Raw genomic sequence first — 16,603 nt, forward strand, 5'->3', positions numbered from 1 at the left:
TTTAAGGATAAAGAATTGAGACTGAGACAGGTTAAATAATTTGTCTGACTCTAGGAACCAAAGGTGAATTAAAATGTGCATGACTCCAGGCCTGTGGTGTCATTTTTTTGTTTTTGCACTACTCCAGACAGCGGTGGAACGACCATTCTATGTGATAAGCTTCATTCTCTTACCATAGGACATTTTTCTATCTTAATAATCAGTATACTTTTTCTTTTAACAAAATTGACTATGATTTAGTAAAAATAAATGTTTAAAAAATTTTATGATGACTCAGTAGAATCAGGTTTTTACTTTTATTTTTGATGTAATGTATTTTTTCCCCAAATAACAGTTATTTTATGTATTTTTCTTTTAGGAGTTGACACAAAGTTGAAGTTCACTCTTGAGCCATCTTTAGGTCAAAATGGTTTTCAGCAGGTAATTTTATTTTTGGTTTTGAAAATACCTTTATTTTGGGATACCTACAGGGTACACTGAGGTATATTCTCAAAATGGGAAAATTAACATGTGCTTGGATATGCCTAAGAAGATGAGTCAGTTTTTTTTTTTTTTTTTTTTTTTTGTGATATGCGGGCCTCTCACTGTTGTGGCCTCTCCCGTTGCGAAGCACAGGCTCCGGACGCACAGGCTCAGCGGCCATGGCTCACGGGCCCAGCAGCTCCGCGGCATGTGGGATCTTCCTGGACCGGGGCACGAACCCGTGTCCCCTGCATCGGCAGGCGGATTCTCAACCACTGCGCCACCAGGGAAGCCCCGATGAGTCAGTTTTAATAGATAAAATAACTTGTGAAGCTATAAGTGACTTGGATTTATACTTGCAGTGAAAAATTTTGCACTTTCTTTTAATGGTTCAAGTGTGAAAAAAAAATTAAAAACCAAATGCTGTTATTCCAAGTCTGTAATACAAGTTTTGATTTCAGAGTTCCCAGCCTTTGTGAGTGTACTGCAATTGGATCATGGGTGTGTTAAGTGTACCTAAGTGGGGGACCTTGGGGCAGTCATAGCCCTTAGACCAGTCATATCTGGCTGAAGGAAGCTCTGAATGTTTACCCCAGTGTTCTGTATAAATTTTATCATGCTCTACGAACATCAAGATGGGAAGTGCTTAACCATGTCAATATTATCACTTTGACAGCATTTCTTCTTTTTTTCTAGTGGTATGATGCACTCAAAGCAGTCGCCAGACTATCAACAGGAATACCAAAGGAGTGGAGGAGAAAGGTGAGGAGGATTTGTATGGCTACAATACAAAAGGACCATCACTTTGTCTCTCTTGAAAGTGTCTGGAATGTCAAAAAGGATATTCTAGATTTAGTAATTTGAAATCTGTCTCTCTTCATTATTCATTAATTCAGTAAGTATTTAATGATTATCTGTTCTATGCCAGGTACTGTTCTGCCGGGTAATGGGGATACAGCAATGGAAAAAAAAAACAGACCTAAATTTTTATCCTCATGGAGTTTACAATGCATATAATATAAAGTATTTCAGATGATGCTAAGTGCCATGCATAAAAATAAAGCAGAGAAAGGAATAAGGAGAGAGGGGAATGGAGGTAAGGAGGTAGCATTTTAAATGGCAAGGTGACATTTGAAAAGGGCCCTTAAAAAGGTGAGCCATTGACCACGTAGCTACCCGGTGGGAGAGTACTCCAAACAGGAAACACCCTCAGGTGAGAGCATCACTGAGGAGTATGCAAGCAAAAGCAAGAGGCCAGGGTGGCTGAAGAACAGTGAATAAAAGGGAAAGGAATGGGGGGGGGAGGGTCCTAGAGGTAATGTGATGACCTTAGGGGAATGGCAGATCATATAGGACCTTACAGGTCATAGAAGGACTTTTGCCCAGTGTGAGATGAGAAGCATTGGGAAGTTTTGAGGAGGAGAATAACATGATATGACTTATATTTTAAATGGACCACTCTGGCTACTACGAGAATATGAAGGACAAGGGCTGCAGCAGAGAGACCAGTAGGAGACTTGAGATAATTCAGGCAAGAGATGGATCAGGGTTGTGGTAGGGTAGATGGAGAGAAGGGGTCAGATTCTAAATATATTTTGAAGGCTGAGTTGACTTGAATTCCTACTGGATTGAATAAAAAGTGTAAGAGGGATGTCAATGACTTCAAGATTGACCTGAGCTACTGGAAGGGTAGAGTTACTATTTTCCCAGAGAGGGGACAAGCAGGTGTGTGTGTTTGTGTGTATGTCTGTACAGTTGGGGTGGCGGTGGATTAGACAGTTGGTTTTGGATATGTTAAGGTTGAGATGCCTAGTAGATGTCTAAGTTGAAGATGTCAAGTGAGCATTTTGACACATGATCTTGATGCTTAAGAGAGAAGTATGGCTGGAGATATTAATCAGTGTTATTCCTGCTAAATTATGTTCAAATACCAAAACTTGAATTGCCATCTTATTAATTTATAAATGTAGTCTTTTTTTCCTTCTTTAAAAAATTTTATTGAAGAATAGTTGATTTTCAGTGTTGTGTTAATTACTGCTGTACAGCAAAGTGATTCAGTTATACATATATATACATTCTTTTTTATATTCTTTTCCATTATGCTTTATCACAGAATATTGAATATAGTTCCCTGTGCTATACAGTAGGACCTTGTTGTTTATCCATTCTATATATAATAGCTTGCATCTACTAATCCCAAACTCCTAATCTATCCTTCCCCCACCCCCTTCCTTTTTGGCAAACACAATTCCCATTCCCTTTTTTTTTTTTTTTTTTTTTTTTTTTGTGGTATGCGGGCCTCTCACTGTTGTGGCCTTTCCCGTTGCGGAGCACAGGCTCCGGACGCGCAGGCTCAGTGGCCATGGCTCATGGGCCCAGCTGCTCCGCGGCATGTGGGACCTTCCCGGACCGGGGCACGAACCCACGTCCCCTGCATCGGCAGGCGGATTCTCAACCACTGCGCCACCAGGGAGGCCCCCCATTCCTTTTTTAAATTTAATTTTTATTATATATTGGGGTATAGTTAATTTACAATGCTGTGTTAGCTTCAGGTGTACAGCAAAGTGATTCAGTTATACATATACATATAGCCATTCCATTTCAGATTCTCTTCCCATATAGGTCGCCACAGAATATTGAGTAGAGTTCCTTGTGCTATACTGTAGGTCCTTATTGATTATCTATTTTATCTATAGTAGTGTGTATATGTTAATCCCAAACTCCTAATTTATCTCCCCACCCCACATTTCCCCTTTGGTAACTGTAAGTTTGTTTTCGAAGTCTGTGAGTGTCTTTCTGTTTTGTAAATAAGTTCATTTGTATTATAAACCAGGTCTTAATACTCCTAGAATTTGAACATTTTGGTTCCTCAAAATGCACATTAGAAATGGCATTATGAAACAGCTTTTCCAGATAAGGTAATGAAAGGAGTAAAAATATCCAGTGATTCCTTTAAAAAAGTTATTCATAATAGGAACCCATCTGTCAGTTTTTTGTGTGTGTGAGAGAGGGATGATTTAAAGGCAGAGGCCACCTTATGGTAAAAAGAGGCCCATACTCCACGGATGACCAGGGAGCTCTTGCCCAAGCATAGAGCGCCATCCAGAGCCAAGTATAACAAGCTCATAAACTAATTTAGCTATTCCAATGAACTGAAATGAAATTTGAAACGTTTTCGTTTCTTAACAATATCCCTAATGGTTGGATCATTGCTTGGTACATAGTAGGAACTCAACAATATTAATTGAAAGAATAAATGAAAGCCCCTAATTGGTACAGTTTAGTACAGCAAACTTTTCAGTGAGGTTCTTAGAGATTTCTACATGTAGGCTATATCTCTTCTAGTAACAGCTCTCATTTTCTTATTGGATGCAATCATTATTTCCTGATAAAGATGAAATTATGTATTTTACTTTAGCATTCTTTTATTAATATTTTAGATTTGGTTGACCTTGGCAGATCATTATTTGCACAGTATAGCCATTGATTGGGACAAAACCATGCGCTTCACTTTCAATGAAAGGAGTAATCCTGATGATGACTCGATGGGAATTCAGATAGTCAAGGTAATGCCCCTAAGTTTGGCTTATTGTCCTAACTTAGAAGAAAGATTCTTAAGAGCCAGATGTTTCCTGGACAGAGGATCAAGCCTTATGGATTGAATGTCTGTGTATTTCCTGCTTCCTGATTTCATTAGTTAACAGCTTTTTAATGGGGAATTTGATGATGCCTTGTCCTCATAAATTTGTATGTTGCTAGTAAGAAGAAAATGTTTCCATTCGTATTCAACTTATTTATTTTGCTCACATCATAGGAAATTGAAATTCCTTTTTTCTTTAGCATGGGTCAGTGCTTTCAACTGGATTTTAATGTAAAAGTCACTGAGAAATTTAAAGTTCAATCTACTTCATATTAGAATAATTGGGCACTTATTAGGATTTTTATAATTTCTTAACTCATTTTATGAAGATAGTTAGATTGACTGATGGGTTTACTTTAAACCAGATGGTCAAATGCTCAAGTCAGCTGTGGTTCACCTACCTGGATTATTACAGTTGATTAGAGCCTGGCACTGAAAGCCAAGGATGCTGATTTTATTTAATCCCATTATTATTCTCCTACATAAGCCTCTAGCACATGCTTTTTATTTTATATGAGTACATTACGTGTGATGCTAAACTGAGGTTTTAAAAGGAAAGTTGTTTCATCTAAATTTCGGTCACCAGAAGTTGGCTAATGTTTTGGCAGATTTGAAGATATTTTTTTCAGGAGGAGGTACTAACTAAAAGGAGCTATTTTCTCATCTAACTTGGTCTGTTTCAAGCATATAATATAAAAAAGGAACTTTATATTGTATGCTTGAAAAGCCTTTGCATTATCCACATTTGAGCTGTTTATTTGGAATTTAGGTACATGTTTCCCAGAGATGAAGTATTCCATATTTGAAATATTTTCTTTCTATTTAAGTTGTGAATTAAGGCAATGCACTTTTTTTTTTTTTTTTTTGCGGTACATGGGCCTCACTGTTGTGGCCTCTCCCATTGCGGAGCACAGGCTCTGGACGCAGAGGCTGAGTGGCCATGGTTCATGGACCCAGCCGCTCCGCGGCATGTGGGATCTTCCCGGACCGGGTCACGAACCTGTGTCCCCTGCATTGGTAGGTGGACTTTCAACCACTGCGCCACCAGGGAAGCCCTAAGGTTTTTTTTTTTTTTTTTTTTTTTTTAGAGAGCTTAAGGAGGTATTTTAAAAAAGGTTGTTTCCCTCTCATTTTAGGATCTTCACCGCACAGGCTGCAGTTCTTACTGTGGCCAGGAGGCTGAGCAGGACAGGGTTGTGTTGAAGCGGGTTCTGCTGGCCTACGCCCGATGGAACAAGAATGTTGGGTATTGCCAAGGCTTTAACATCCTAGCTGCACTAATTCTGGAAGTGGTGGAAGGCAATGAAGGCGATGCTCTGAAAGTGAGTATCAGGCTCTGAAGGAGGCAACTAAAATTCTTCAGAGAGTGAAATACTGGAGCTATAATTTCTCTTCCCTGGTGCTCCATCTCCTTCCAGGGTATTGACTACACCTTTCTTATTATCCATGATACCATTTCTCCCAGGTTAAAGCCTAGTCACATGACAGACTTATGTAGCTGCCAAATTTGAGGAGAATGATTATGTTTTTAGTCTCACTATGAGATATCATATGTCTTTAAATTTTATTTTATTTTATTTTTTAACATCTTTATTGGAGTATAAATTGCTTTACAACGGTGTGTTAGTTTCTGTTGTATAACAAAGTGAATCAGCTATACATATACATATATCCCCATATCTCCTCCCTCTTGCGTCTCCCTCCCACCCTCCCTATCCCACCCCTCTAGGTGGTCACAAAGCACCGAGTTGATCTCCCTGTGCTATGTGGCTGCTTCCCACTAGCTATCTGTTTTACATATGGTAGTGTATATATGTCCATGCCACTCTCTCACTTTGTCCCAGCTCACCCTTCCCCCTCCCCATGTCCTCAAGTCCATTCTCTATGTCTGTGTCTTTATTCCTTGCCTGCCCCTAGGTTCTTCAAACCACTTAAAAAAAAATTCCATGTGTATGTGTTAGCATACAGTATTTATTTTTCTCTTTCTGACTTACTTCACTCTGTATGACAGCCTCTAGGTCCATCCACCTCACTACAGATAACTCAGTTTCATTTCTTTTTATGGCTGAGTAATATTCCATTGTATATATGTGTCACATCTTCTTTATCCATTCATCTGTCGATGGACACTTAGGTTGCTTCCATGTCCTGGCTATTGTAAATAGAGCTGCAGTGAACATTGTGGTACATGACTCTTTTTGAATTATGGTTTTCTGAGGGTATATACCCAGTAATGGGATTGCTGGGTTGTATGGTAGTTCTATTTGTAGTTTTTTAAGGAACCTTCCTACTGTTCTCCATAGTGACTGTATCAATTTACATTCCCACCAACAGTGCAAGAGGGTTCCCTTTTCTCCACACCCTCTCCAGCATTTATTGTTTCTAGATTTTTTGATGATGGCCAATCTGACCGGTGTGAGATGATATCTCATTGTAGTTTTGATTTGCATTTCTCTGATGATTAGTGATGTTGAGCATTCTTTCATGTGTTTGTTGGCAACCTGTATATCTTCTTTGTGGAGAAATGTCTGTTTAGGTCTTCTGCCCATTTTTGGATTGGGTTGTTTGTTTTTTGGATATTGAGCTGCATGAGTTGCTTGTATATTTTGGAGATTAATCCTTTGTCAGTTGCTTCATTTGCAACTGTTTTCTCCCATTCTGAGGGTTTTCTTTTTGTCTTGTTTATGGTTTTGCTGTGCAAAAGCTTTTAAGTTTCATTAGATCCCATTTGTTTATTTTTGTTTTTATTTCCATTTCTCTAGGAGGTGGGTCAAAAAGGATCTTCCTCTGATTTATGTCATAGAGTGTTCTGCCTATGTTTTCCTCTAAGAGTTTGATAGTGTCTGGCCTTACATTTAGGTCTTTAATCCATTTTGAGTTTATTTTTGTGTATGGTGTTAGGGAGTGTTCTAATTTCATTCTTTTGCATGTCCAGTTTTCCCAGCACCACTTATTGAAGGGACTACCTTTTCTCCATTGTATATTCTTGCCTCCTTTATCAAAGATAAGGTGACCATATGTATGTGGGTTTATCTCTGGGCTTTCTGTGCTGTTCCATTGATCTATATTTCTGTTTTTGTGCCAATACCATACTGTCTTGATTACTGTAGCTTTGTAGTATAGTCTGAAGTTGGGAGCCTGATTCCTCCAGCTCTGTTTTTCTTTCTCAAGATTGCTTTGGCTATTCGGGGTCTTTTGTGTTTCCATACAAATTGTGAAATTTTTTGTTCTAGTTCTGTGAAAAATGCCATTGGTAGTTTGATAGGGATTGCATTGAATCGGTAGATTGCTTTGGGTAGTAGAGTCATTTTCACAATGTTGATTCTTCCAATCCAAGAACATGGTATATCTCTCCATCTGTTTGTATCATCTTTAATTTCTTTCATCAGTGTCTTACAGTTTTCTGCATACAGGTCTTTTGTCTTCTTAGGTAGGTTTATTCCTAGGTATTTTATTCTTTTTGTTGCAGTGGTAAATGGGAGTGTTTTCTTAATTTCACTTTCAGAATTTTCATCATTAGTGTATAGGAATGCAAGAGATTTCTGTGCATTAATTTTGTATCCTGCTACTGTACCAAATTCATTGATTAGCTGTAGTAGTTTTCTGGTAGCATCTTTAGGATTCTCTATGTATAGTATCATGTCATTTGCAAACAGTGACAGCTTTACTTCTTTTCCAATTTGGATTCCTTTAATTTCTTTTTCTTCTCTGATTGTTGTGGTAAAACTTCAAAAACGATGTTGAATAATAGTGGTGAGAGTGGGCCACCTTGTCTTGTTCCTGATCCTAGTGGAAATGGTTTCAGTTTTTCACCATTGAGGATGATGTTGGCTGTGGGTTTGTCATATATGGCCTTTATTATGTTGAGGAAAGTTCCCTCTATGCCTACTTTCTGGAGGGTTTTTATCATAAATAGGTGATGAATTTTGTCAAAAGCTTTCTCTGCATCTATTGAGATGATCATATGGTTTTTCTCCTTCAGTTTGTTAATATGGTGTATCACATTGATTTGCATATATTGAAGAATTCTTGCATTCCTGGGATAAACCCTACTTTATCATGGTATATCATCCTTTTAATGTGCTGTTGGATTCTGTTTGCTAGTATTTTGTTGAGCATTTTTGCATCTATGTTCATCAGGGATATTGGTCTGTAGTTTTCTTTTTTTGTGACATCTTTGTCTGGTTTTGGTATCAGGTTGATGGTGTCTTTGTAGAATGAGTTTGGTAGTGTTCCTTCTTCTGCTATATTTTGAAAGAGTTTGAGAAGGATAGGTGTAAGCTCTTCTCTAAATGTTTGATAGAATTCGCCTGTGAAGCCATCTGCTCCTGGGCTTTTTGTTAGAAGAATTTTAATCACAGTTTCAATTTCAGTGCTTGTGATTGGTCTGTTTATATTTTCTGTTTCTTCCTGGTTCAGTCTTGGAAGGTTGTGCTTTTCTAAGAATTTGTCCATTTCTTTCAGGTTGTCCATTTTATTGGCATAGAGTTGCTTGTAGTAATCTCTCATGATTCTTTGTATTTCTGCAGTGTCAGTTTTTTGTTTTTTTTTTTTTTTTGCTGTACGTGGGCCACTCACTGTTGTGGCCTCTCCTGTTGTGGAGCACAGGCTCCGGACGCACAGGCTCAGTGGCCATGGCTCATGGGCCCCGCCTCTCCGTGGCATGTGGGATCCTCCCGGACCAGGGCACGAACCCGCGTCCCCTGCATCGGCAGGCGGACTCTCAACCACTGCGCCACCACGGATGACCCTGCAGTGTCAGTTTTTACCTCCCCTTTTTCATTTCTAATTCTATTGATTTGAGTCTTCTCCCTTTTTTTCTTGATGAGTCTGGACAATGGTTTATCAATTTTGTTTATCTTCTCAAAGAACCAGCCTTTAGTTTTATTGATTTTTGCTATCATTTCCTTCATTTCTTTTTCATTTATTTCTGATCTGATCTTTATGGTTTCTTTACTTCTGCTAAATTTGGGGATTTTTTGTTCTTCTTTCTCTAATTACTTTAGGTGTAAGGTTAGGTTGTTTATTTGAGATATTTCTTGTTTCTTGAGGTAGGATTGTATTGCTGCAAACTTCCCTCTTAAAACTGCTTTTGCTGCATCCCATAGGTTTTGGGTCATCGTGTTTTCATTGTCATTTGTTTCTAGGTGTTTTTTGATTTCTTCTTTGATTTCTTCAGTGATCTCTTGGTTATTAAGTAGTGTATTGTTTAGCCTCCATGTGTTTGTAGTTTTTACAGATTTTTTCCTGTTATTGATATCTAGTCTCATAGTGTTGTGGTCAGAAAAGATGCTTGATGTTATTTCAGTTTTCTTAAATTTACCAAGGCTAGATTTGTGACCCAAGATATATGATCTATCCTGGAGAATCATGGAGTGTTCCATGAGCACCTGAGAAGAAATTATATTCTGTTGTTTTTGGATGGAATGTCCTATAAATATCAATTAAGTCCATCTTGTTTAATGTATCATTTAAAGCTTGTGTTTCCTTATTTATTTTCATTTTGGTTGATCTGTCCTTTGGTGAAAGTGGGGTGTTAAAGTCCCCTACTATGATTGTGTTACTGTTGATTTCCCCTTCTATGCCTGTTAGTATGTGTTTTATTTATTAGAAGCCAGTCACTAAGTCTAGCTCATATTCAAGGGGAAGGGCATATACAACGGTGTGACTACCAGAAGGTGTAGATCCTGAGAGGTCACGCTGTAAACTGCATTATTTGTTGTGCTTAATTCTGGTTGGATCTTGTTAATAGTTTGCTTTCACATCTGGGGCAAGGTATGAATGTGGTAGCCTGAGAGTGAATGTCTGTGATGGAAGGTGTTTGCATGGAGAAAGGTTATGGAAGTGAATTATATTTCTTATCTTTTAATCTTTGATGTCTAGGGTCTTTTTAGTAAAAAAAAATTCTGGAAACACTTTGAGATGGGTCACTAGCAAGTTAAACTTATAGGTCTGAATATGACTCAGTGAGTCACCACAAATAGTCTTTGTGAGAAATGAAGCATTTCAGATGTAGAGGATGGCCACTGCCTTATTTGCTTGGCATAATACGGGGTTGCTTATTCATATTTGAACCCTGAAGCTGTTTTTGATTGCAATGTTGTGTGATGGATGGGATGAATACTTAGTCTTTGTATTCAAGATCCCCCCCTCCCAATTCTGTGTTTGATTGTGGCAGATAACTTAGTGATATTCTCAATCACTCCTTAACGTCATATGGAAATATCAACACATTTTCTTCCTGGTTTTATACACATCGTGGTGGAATTAATTATAAATCCAGCATGACATGATCTAAATCTGTATTCACCCTCTTGATTTTTCCAATCATGTATTTAAGGAAACAGCTTTGAAGGTACTTGTTCATCAAATAGGCAGGGGTGAAGGGGAGGAGGCAGTGACAAATATGTGAGTTTAAAACATTTTTTATTAAGAAGCAATTTTGTTTATTCAGTCTATCAGCTTTAGTCAGTTTTTTTTTTTCTGGTGTAATTTGCATGACTATGAAATGAGAACTGTCCAGTTGAAATGTTGAAATAAACAATTCGGGTTAGAGAGTGGGGTGAAGAGGTTTGGGGAAGGGGATATAAATGCCAATCATATCACAAAATCTCAGTGATATTTGAGAAACCAAAAATTCACATAAAAAGATGGATTATTCAAAGCTGAGAAACTGAATATTTATATTTCTGCCTCTAAGAAAATGAACTCTGGAATGAAATGACATCATCATCATTTAGGAATCTTGTGGTTAGACTTTTAATATGCAGAGGAAGGTTGGGTTTATGAAGACACTTCCGATGCTAAGGAAAATATTGGATGTCAGTGTTTTTCCAGCAGCTCTTTTGGCCTCTACAAGTTGTAGTTATTAGGGAAATGAATAGTTTATCAGAATAGGTAAACCATTTTCCCTGCTTTTTTGGCATTTACTGTTTTTTCTTAGTAACTGTTTTGTTTTTAACTATTTGTTAAAAATTTGAAGCTTCCCCATTATTTTTTTAATACTTCACTTTTAAGAGCAGTTATAGATTCATAGCAAAATTGAGAGGAAAGTATAGAGATCTTCCATATACCCCTTGGCGCCCCCCCATCCCCCTCCCCACGACAGCCTCCTCCATTATCAGTATCACTCACTAGAGGGGTACATTTGTTAAAATCGATGAACCTACATTGACACTTCAATAATCACCTAAAGTCCACAGCTTACATTAGAGTTCACCCTTTGTGTTGTACATTCTATGGGTTTGGACAAATGTATAATGACACATAGTCATCATTAGAATGTCATAAGGGTATTTTCACTGCCATAAAAATGCTCTGTTTTCTCCACTCCCTGCCCCCCTTCCACTAATCTTTTTACTACTTCTGTAGTTTTGCCTTTTCCAGAATATCATATCATTGGAATCATACAGTATGTTGCTTCTTCAGATTGGCTTCTTTCATTTAGCAATATGCATTTATGGTCTCTCCATGTCTCTTTGTGGCTTGATAGCTGAATTCTTGTTAGTAATGAATAATATTCCATTGTCTGGACCTACTGGAGGACATCTTGGTTGCTTCCAAGTTTTGGCAATTATGAATAAAGCTGCTATAAAAAGTCACATGTAGGCTTTTGTGTGGACATAAATTTTCAGCTCCTTTGGGTAAATACCAAGGAGTGCAATTGCTGGATTGTATGGTAGGAGTATGTTTAGTTTTGTAAAAAAAAAAAAACAAAACTCATCAAACTGTCTTCCAAGGTGACTGTACCATTTTGCATTCCTACCAGCAAAGTCTGAGAGTTCTTGTTGCTCCACATCCTTGCCAGCATTTGTTGTTGTCAGCATTTCAGATTTTGGCCATTGTAGTAAGTATGTAGTGGTACCTCACTGTTGTTTTAATTTGAATTTCTCTGATGACTATGATGTAGAACATCTTTTCATAGCTTATTTACCATCTGTATATCTTTGGGTGTCTGTTAAGGTCTTTGGTCCGTTTTTTAATCAGGTTGTTTGTTTTCTTATTGTTGAGTTTTAAGAATTGTTGTACATTTTGGGTGACAGTCCTTTTTTCAGATCTGTCTTTTCAAATATTTTCTTCCAGTCTGTGGCTTTTCTTCTAATCCTCTTGGCAGTGTCTTTCACAGAGCAGAAGGTTTAAATTTTAATGAAGTCTAGCCTACCAAGTATTTCCTTCATGGATTGTGCCTTTGGTATTGTATCTAAAAAGTCATTTAAAAGTCATACTCAAGGTAATCTAGGCTTTGTTATCTCCTAGGAGTTTTATGGTATTTCGTTTTAGATCATAGGTCTATGATACCTTTTGAGTTACTTTTTGTGGAGAGTGTAGGGTTGTTCCAGCACCATTTGTTGAAGAGACTGTTCTATTGCCATTATGTATCCTATTTTTTGTAAAGATCTAATGTTTGGTCTTTGAAATACAGTAGTAGATTAAGTAACATAGCTGACACAGTCCATAGCTGGCTCTTATGTCTTATTTCAGATTTTGAGATGCGTTTGGACAGAGAATTTCATTGTGTCACAAGAATTACTGTGATAATCAGAATTCTTTTTCTTGTGTTCATGTAATTTTGAGGAATTGTAATCACTTCATAAAAACTTATAAATTGATTTAAAAATCTTTCTTGGTATTATATAGCTTATTCTAGATGAAAAGTGCAGTAATAGCCTGTTACCTTTGAATTTTGCCTTCAGATCCCATAAATCTTCTCCTTACCTGTAGAGTGCGAGGTCCCTGACGGTGCCCTCTGCTCTGCTGACAATCTGGTCTCCCCTCCGCTGGCGTGTGTGAGGGCTTCCTCCTTCCACACAGGCTGAACGTACTACTTTTACTGCTAAGCTTCTGTTTCCAGGGTGATGCTGCATTTACCTGGTAAATTCTGACCCTGTGTCAGAAGGCTAAGGCGGTTCCCTGGGCGTGTTCACTCCTACAGTAAAGGCCACGGGGGGCCTTCTTGAGAGTATGTCCCCAGTCTTACTGACTTAGTCATAACTATGACTCTAGGGCTTCCCTGGTGGCACAGTGGTTAAGAATCCGTCCTCCAATGCAGGGGACACGGGTTCGAGCCCTGGTCTGGGAGGATCCCACATGCCACAGAGCAACTAAGCCTGTGTGCCACAACTACTGAGCCTGTACTCCAGAGCCCTTGAGCCACAACTACTGAAGCCCGTGCACCTAGAGCCCGTGCTCCGCAACAAGAGAAGCCACCACAATGAGAAGCCTGTGCATCGCAATGAAGAGTAGCCCTTGCTCGCTGCAACTAGAGAAAGCCCGCGTGCAGCAATGAAGACCCAACACAGCCAAAAATAAATAAATAAAATAAAATAAATAAATTTATAAAAAACAAAACAAAACTATGACCCTAAAAGTAGAAGTTACAAGCCAAGGATGAGGGGGAAATGGGCCCTTGGCAGGTCTGGGAGATAATTATTTTTTTTTGGAAAATAGTGTTTTGTGATATGCTGAAAATCAAAATATGAGACAGCTACTTCTCCACCATTGTATAGGACCCACTATGGTTTTGGTCTTTTATTTTTTAAATTTATTTATTTTTGGCTGCATTGGGTCTTCGTTGCTACACGCGGGCTTTCTCTAGTTGCGGTGAGGGGGGGGCTACTCCTTGTTGTGGTGCGCAGGCTTCTCATTGCAGTGGCTTCTCTTGTGGCGGAGCGCGGAGTCTAGGTGGCGGACTTCAATAGTTGTGGCACGCGGGCTCAGTAGTTGTGGCTCACGGGCTCTAGAGCACAGGCTCAGTCGTTGTGGCGCATGGGCTTAGTTGCTCCGTGTCGTGTGGGATCTTACCGGACCAGGGCTTGAACCTGTGTCCCCTGCATTGGCAGGCAGATTCTTAACCACTGCACCACCAGGGAAGTCCTATGATTTTGCTCTTAATTTTGCTTTTTCTGTGCTCTAGGGAAAGAGCAGGTCTTCTAAAGAGGAGGGCATAAACAGAGCATGCAAGCTGACATATAGAACTCACGTGTGTTTTGCTGGGTTATTCTGGTGGTTCTTGACATCTTAGAAAAGATATAGAAAAATCAGATAGAAAAGTCAGAATGAAAATAGTAATTTGAAGAGCATGAGACAATCTCATGAAAGAAATCCCAATTTAAAAGTACCATTTGCTCAAACAAAACCTTGTTGCACTCTCCCAGGAGAAGAAGTGGACAAAAAGCCGACATCAGTTGTCTGAATAACCCAGGTTGATGGTCAGTGAATCTTGAGACCGGCTGCAGTTGGAATGTTTCATGACAGGCCAGCTCTTGGTTTTCAGTTTAAGGTTGTAAAACTGTGCTGATATCAGGGAACCGACATTGAGATTCCTGCCGGCTGCTGAGAAAGCACATGCTCCGTGGTTTCTCAGAGGGAAGCTGAGGGTTGTATTTATCATCACAGCTACTTATAGGATGAACTCAGGTCTAGCGGCCCAGCTAGAAATTTTGACATTGGCAGATGTGGGGTCTGAGGTACTTAGACAATTATGCCACCCGCTCCTTACCCAGGGGAAGAGGAGCTTTGAAAATCCAGAACATTTGGTTCTGACATATGTAAAGGATAGTGTGCTTTGGCTAACTGCATTTTATCTGTTTAAATATGTTCTATTTAGGGTATGTTAGTATACCGGTTTTTATGAAGCAATCTTTTTTTTAAATAGATTTATTTTGTTTATTTATTTGTTTTGTTTTTTTTGGGCTGCATTGGGTCTCCATTGCTGCATGCAGGCTTTCTCTAGTTGTGGCCAGCAGGGGCTACTCTTCAATGTGGCTACTCTTCGTTGTGATGCATGGGCTTCTCATTGCGATGGCTTCTCTTCTTGTGAAGCATAGGCTCTAGGCGCTCAGGCTTCAGTAGTTGTGGCACGTGGGCTTCAGTAGTTGTGGCTCTCAGGCTCTAGAGCACAGGCTCAGTTTTTGTGGCGCACGGGTTTGATTGCCCTGTGGCCTATATGAAGCGATCTTATTCTTTATCTTTTTTTTCAGATTATGATTTACCTTATTGACAAGGTACTTCCTGAAAGCTATTTTGTCAACAATCTCCGGGCACTGTCTGTGGATATGGCCGTCTTCCGAGACCTCTTGAGACTGAAGCTCCCTGAATTATCTCAGCACCTGGATACTCTTCAGAAAACTGCAAACAAGGAAAGTGGAGGTAGTGATGATTCAATGCTATTTTACCTTTGAAAATAGTTTACTTCTCTGGTTCCACTGTACATAAGAGCCTAAACCTTGAATGGAAATACGTGTTTTCACATATTTCTGTTGGTGAGAGTTTAGTGCAATGAAATGGATTTCTAGAGAACAAAAACAAAACTAAAAACAAAACCAAAAACAAAAAACAGAGGGCCAAATGTTGAACCTCTGACTGGTTATGGTTAGGAACTCAGACAAGAACCTAATACTTCACCAGTGCCAGATCACCAAGTATATATTGTACTCTAGGTAAAGAAGGGTATCTGTGTCTTGCCATCTAGTTAAACTGCTTTAGGTTGGCACCAAAACTATAGGAGCTCTTTAAAACTGAGCTACAGGTACAACTTAGCACAGAATGTGGTTTTGCCTCAACCATTGATATTATGGAGAGTGGAATATGTATTTTCATAAAGTTGTAGGAGGTAAAAGCAGTCCTTTGGCCTGAGCTCCTTTTATTCATTCATGTGAAGGGTATTTAGATTTACTTGAGATGAATGGGCCTGTTCTTGCTGGAGAAGGGCTCTTCTGGACCTCTGTTTAGAACCTGAGCCCTGCAGGAATGAACTGGGCTGAGTGGGGCAGTGATGGAGACAGCTCTGCAAGCAGCTGTGTCTCCTCCATCTAGTCAGCTTCATCCAGCTTCCCAAGTACCTGAGCTCATAGTTGTCATTATACCCACTGCTTGCACTTCCCCGGCTGTGCTCAGGATACCAGAAATAGAATAGTCAGAAGTTTGCTATGTTTCCTTTAAATGGTTGCCAGTTCCTGATCCATGCATTTAAATCTGGGAAAATATGAAAGGATTTTGAGGACCCTATCTATGATTAAAAAACACTGGAAATTTTAGTGACACCCGAGCGTCTCTAAGCATTTTCTTCTAAGTCATTTGAGCAATCTTACTTAATTTGGTTGTGCAGTATACTTGTGAACTGATGGGGATTTCATAAAGCTTCCAGAGAGACCAAACTTTTCTGTCCCATAGTCAGACACACTTTTACTGGGCTCCACGTTTCCCCCGAATGCCCTGTACTTGCTTAAGTGGTGACCTCAGATTCTAGTCTCTGAACAAAGATATTCCTTTGTTCATAGGTAAGAAGCAAGAAAATGAGTGCAGGAGAACAGATTTTGTTTTGCTTGTACTTGGGTAAATGCACCTTCTGACTGTAATTTGGAGGGAGGATTAGTCCAAATATCTAAATTTTTATATTTCATTAAAATACACGCTTATGTGATCACAGGAAATCGGAGGGGACTCTTTTTTTAGTGAATCCAGAAACTTTAAAGTGAGCTGGATCCCAGGTCTTTAAAACTG

The 16,603-nt window shown here is 39.1% G+C and overlaps 1 protein-coding gene across 4 annotated transcripts in view; it reads left to right on the forward strand.

Annotated features, from left to right (window-relative positions):
• Nucleotides 1–16,603, forward strand: part of TBC1D30 (TBC1 domain family member 30) — an 87,908-nt gene that overhangs the window by 45,348 nt on the left and 25,957 nt on the right. For all 4 annotated transcript variants that reach the window (XM_059080341.2, XM_067009688.1, XM_067009689.1 and 1 more), the window contains 5 exons: nt 359–420; nt 1,159–1,224; nt 3,903–4,028; nt 5,239–5,424; nt 15,082–15,250. In XM_059080341.2, the coding sequence (XP_058936324.1) occupies nt 359–420; nt 1,159–1,224; nt 3,903–4,028; nt 5,239–5,424; nt 15,082–15,250 (609 nt within the window). The remainder of the gene's footprint in view (nt 1–358; nt 421–1,158; nt 1,225–3,902; nt 4,029–5,238; nt 5,425–15,081; nt 15,251–16,603) is intronic.

Source organism: Kogia breviceps, chromosome 12 (assembly GCF_026419965.1).
Source record: "Kogia breviceps isolate mKogBre1 chromosome 12, mKogBre1 haplotype 1, whole genome shotgun sequence".
In the NCBI taxonomy this organism is placed as follows: domain Eukaryota; kingdom Metazoa; phylum Chordata; class Mammalia; order Artiodactyla; family Physeteridae; genus Kogia; species Kogia breviceps.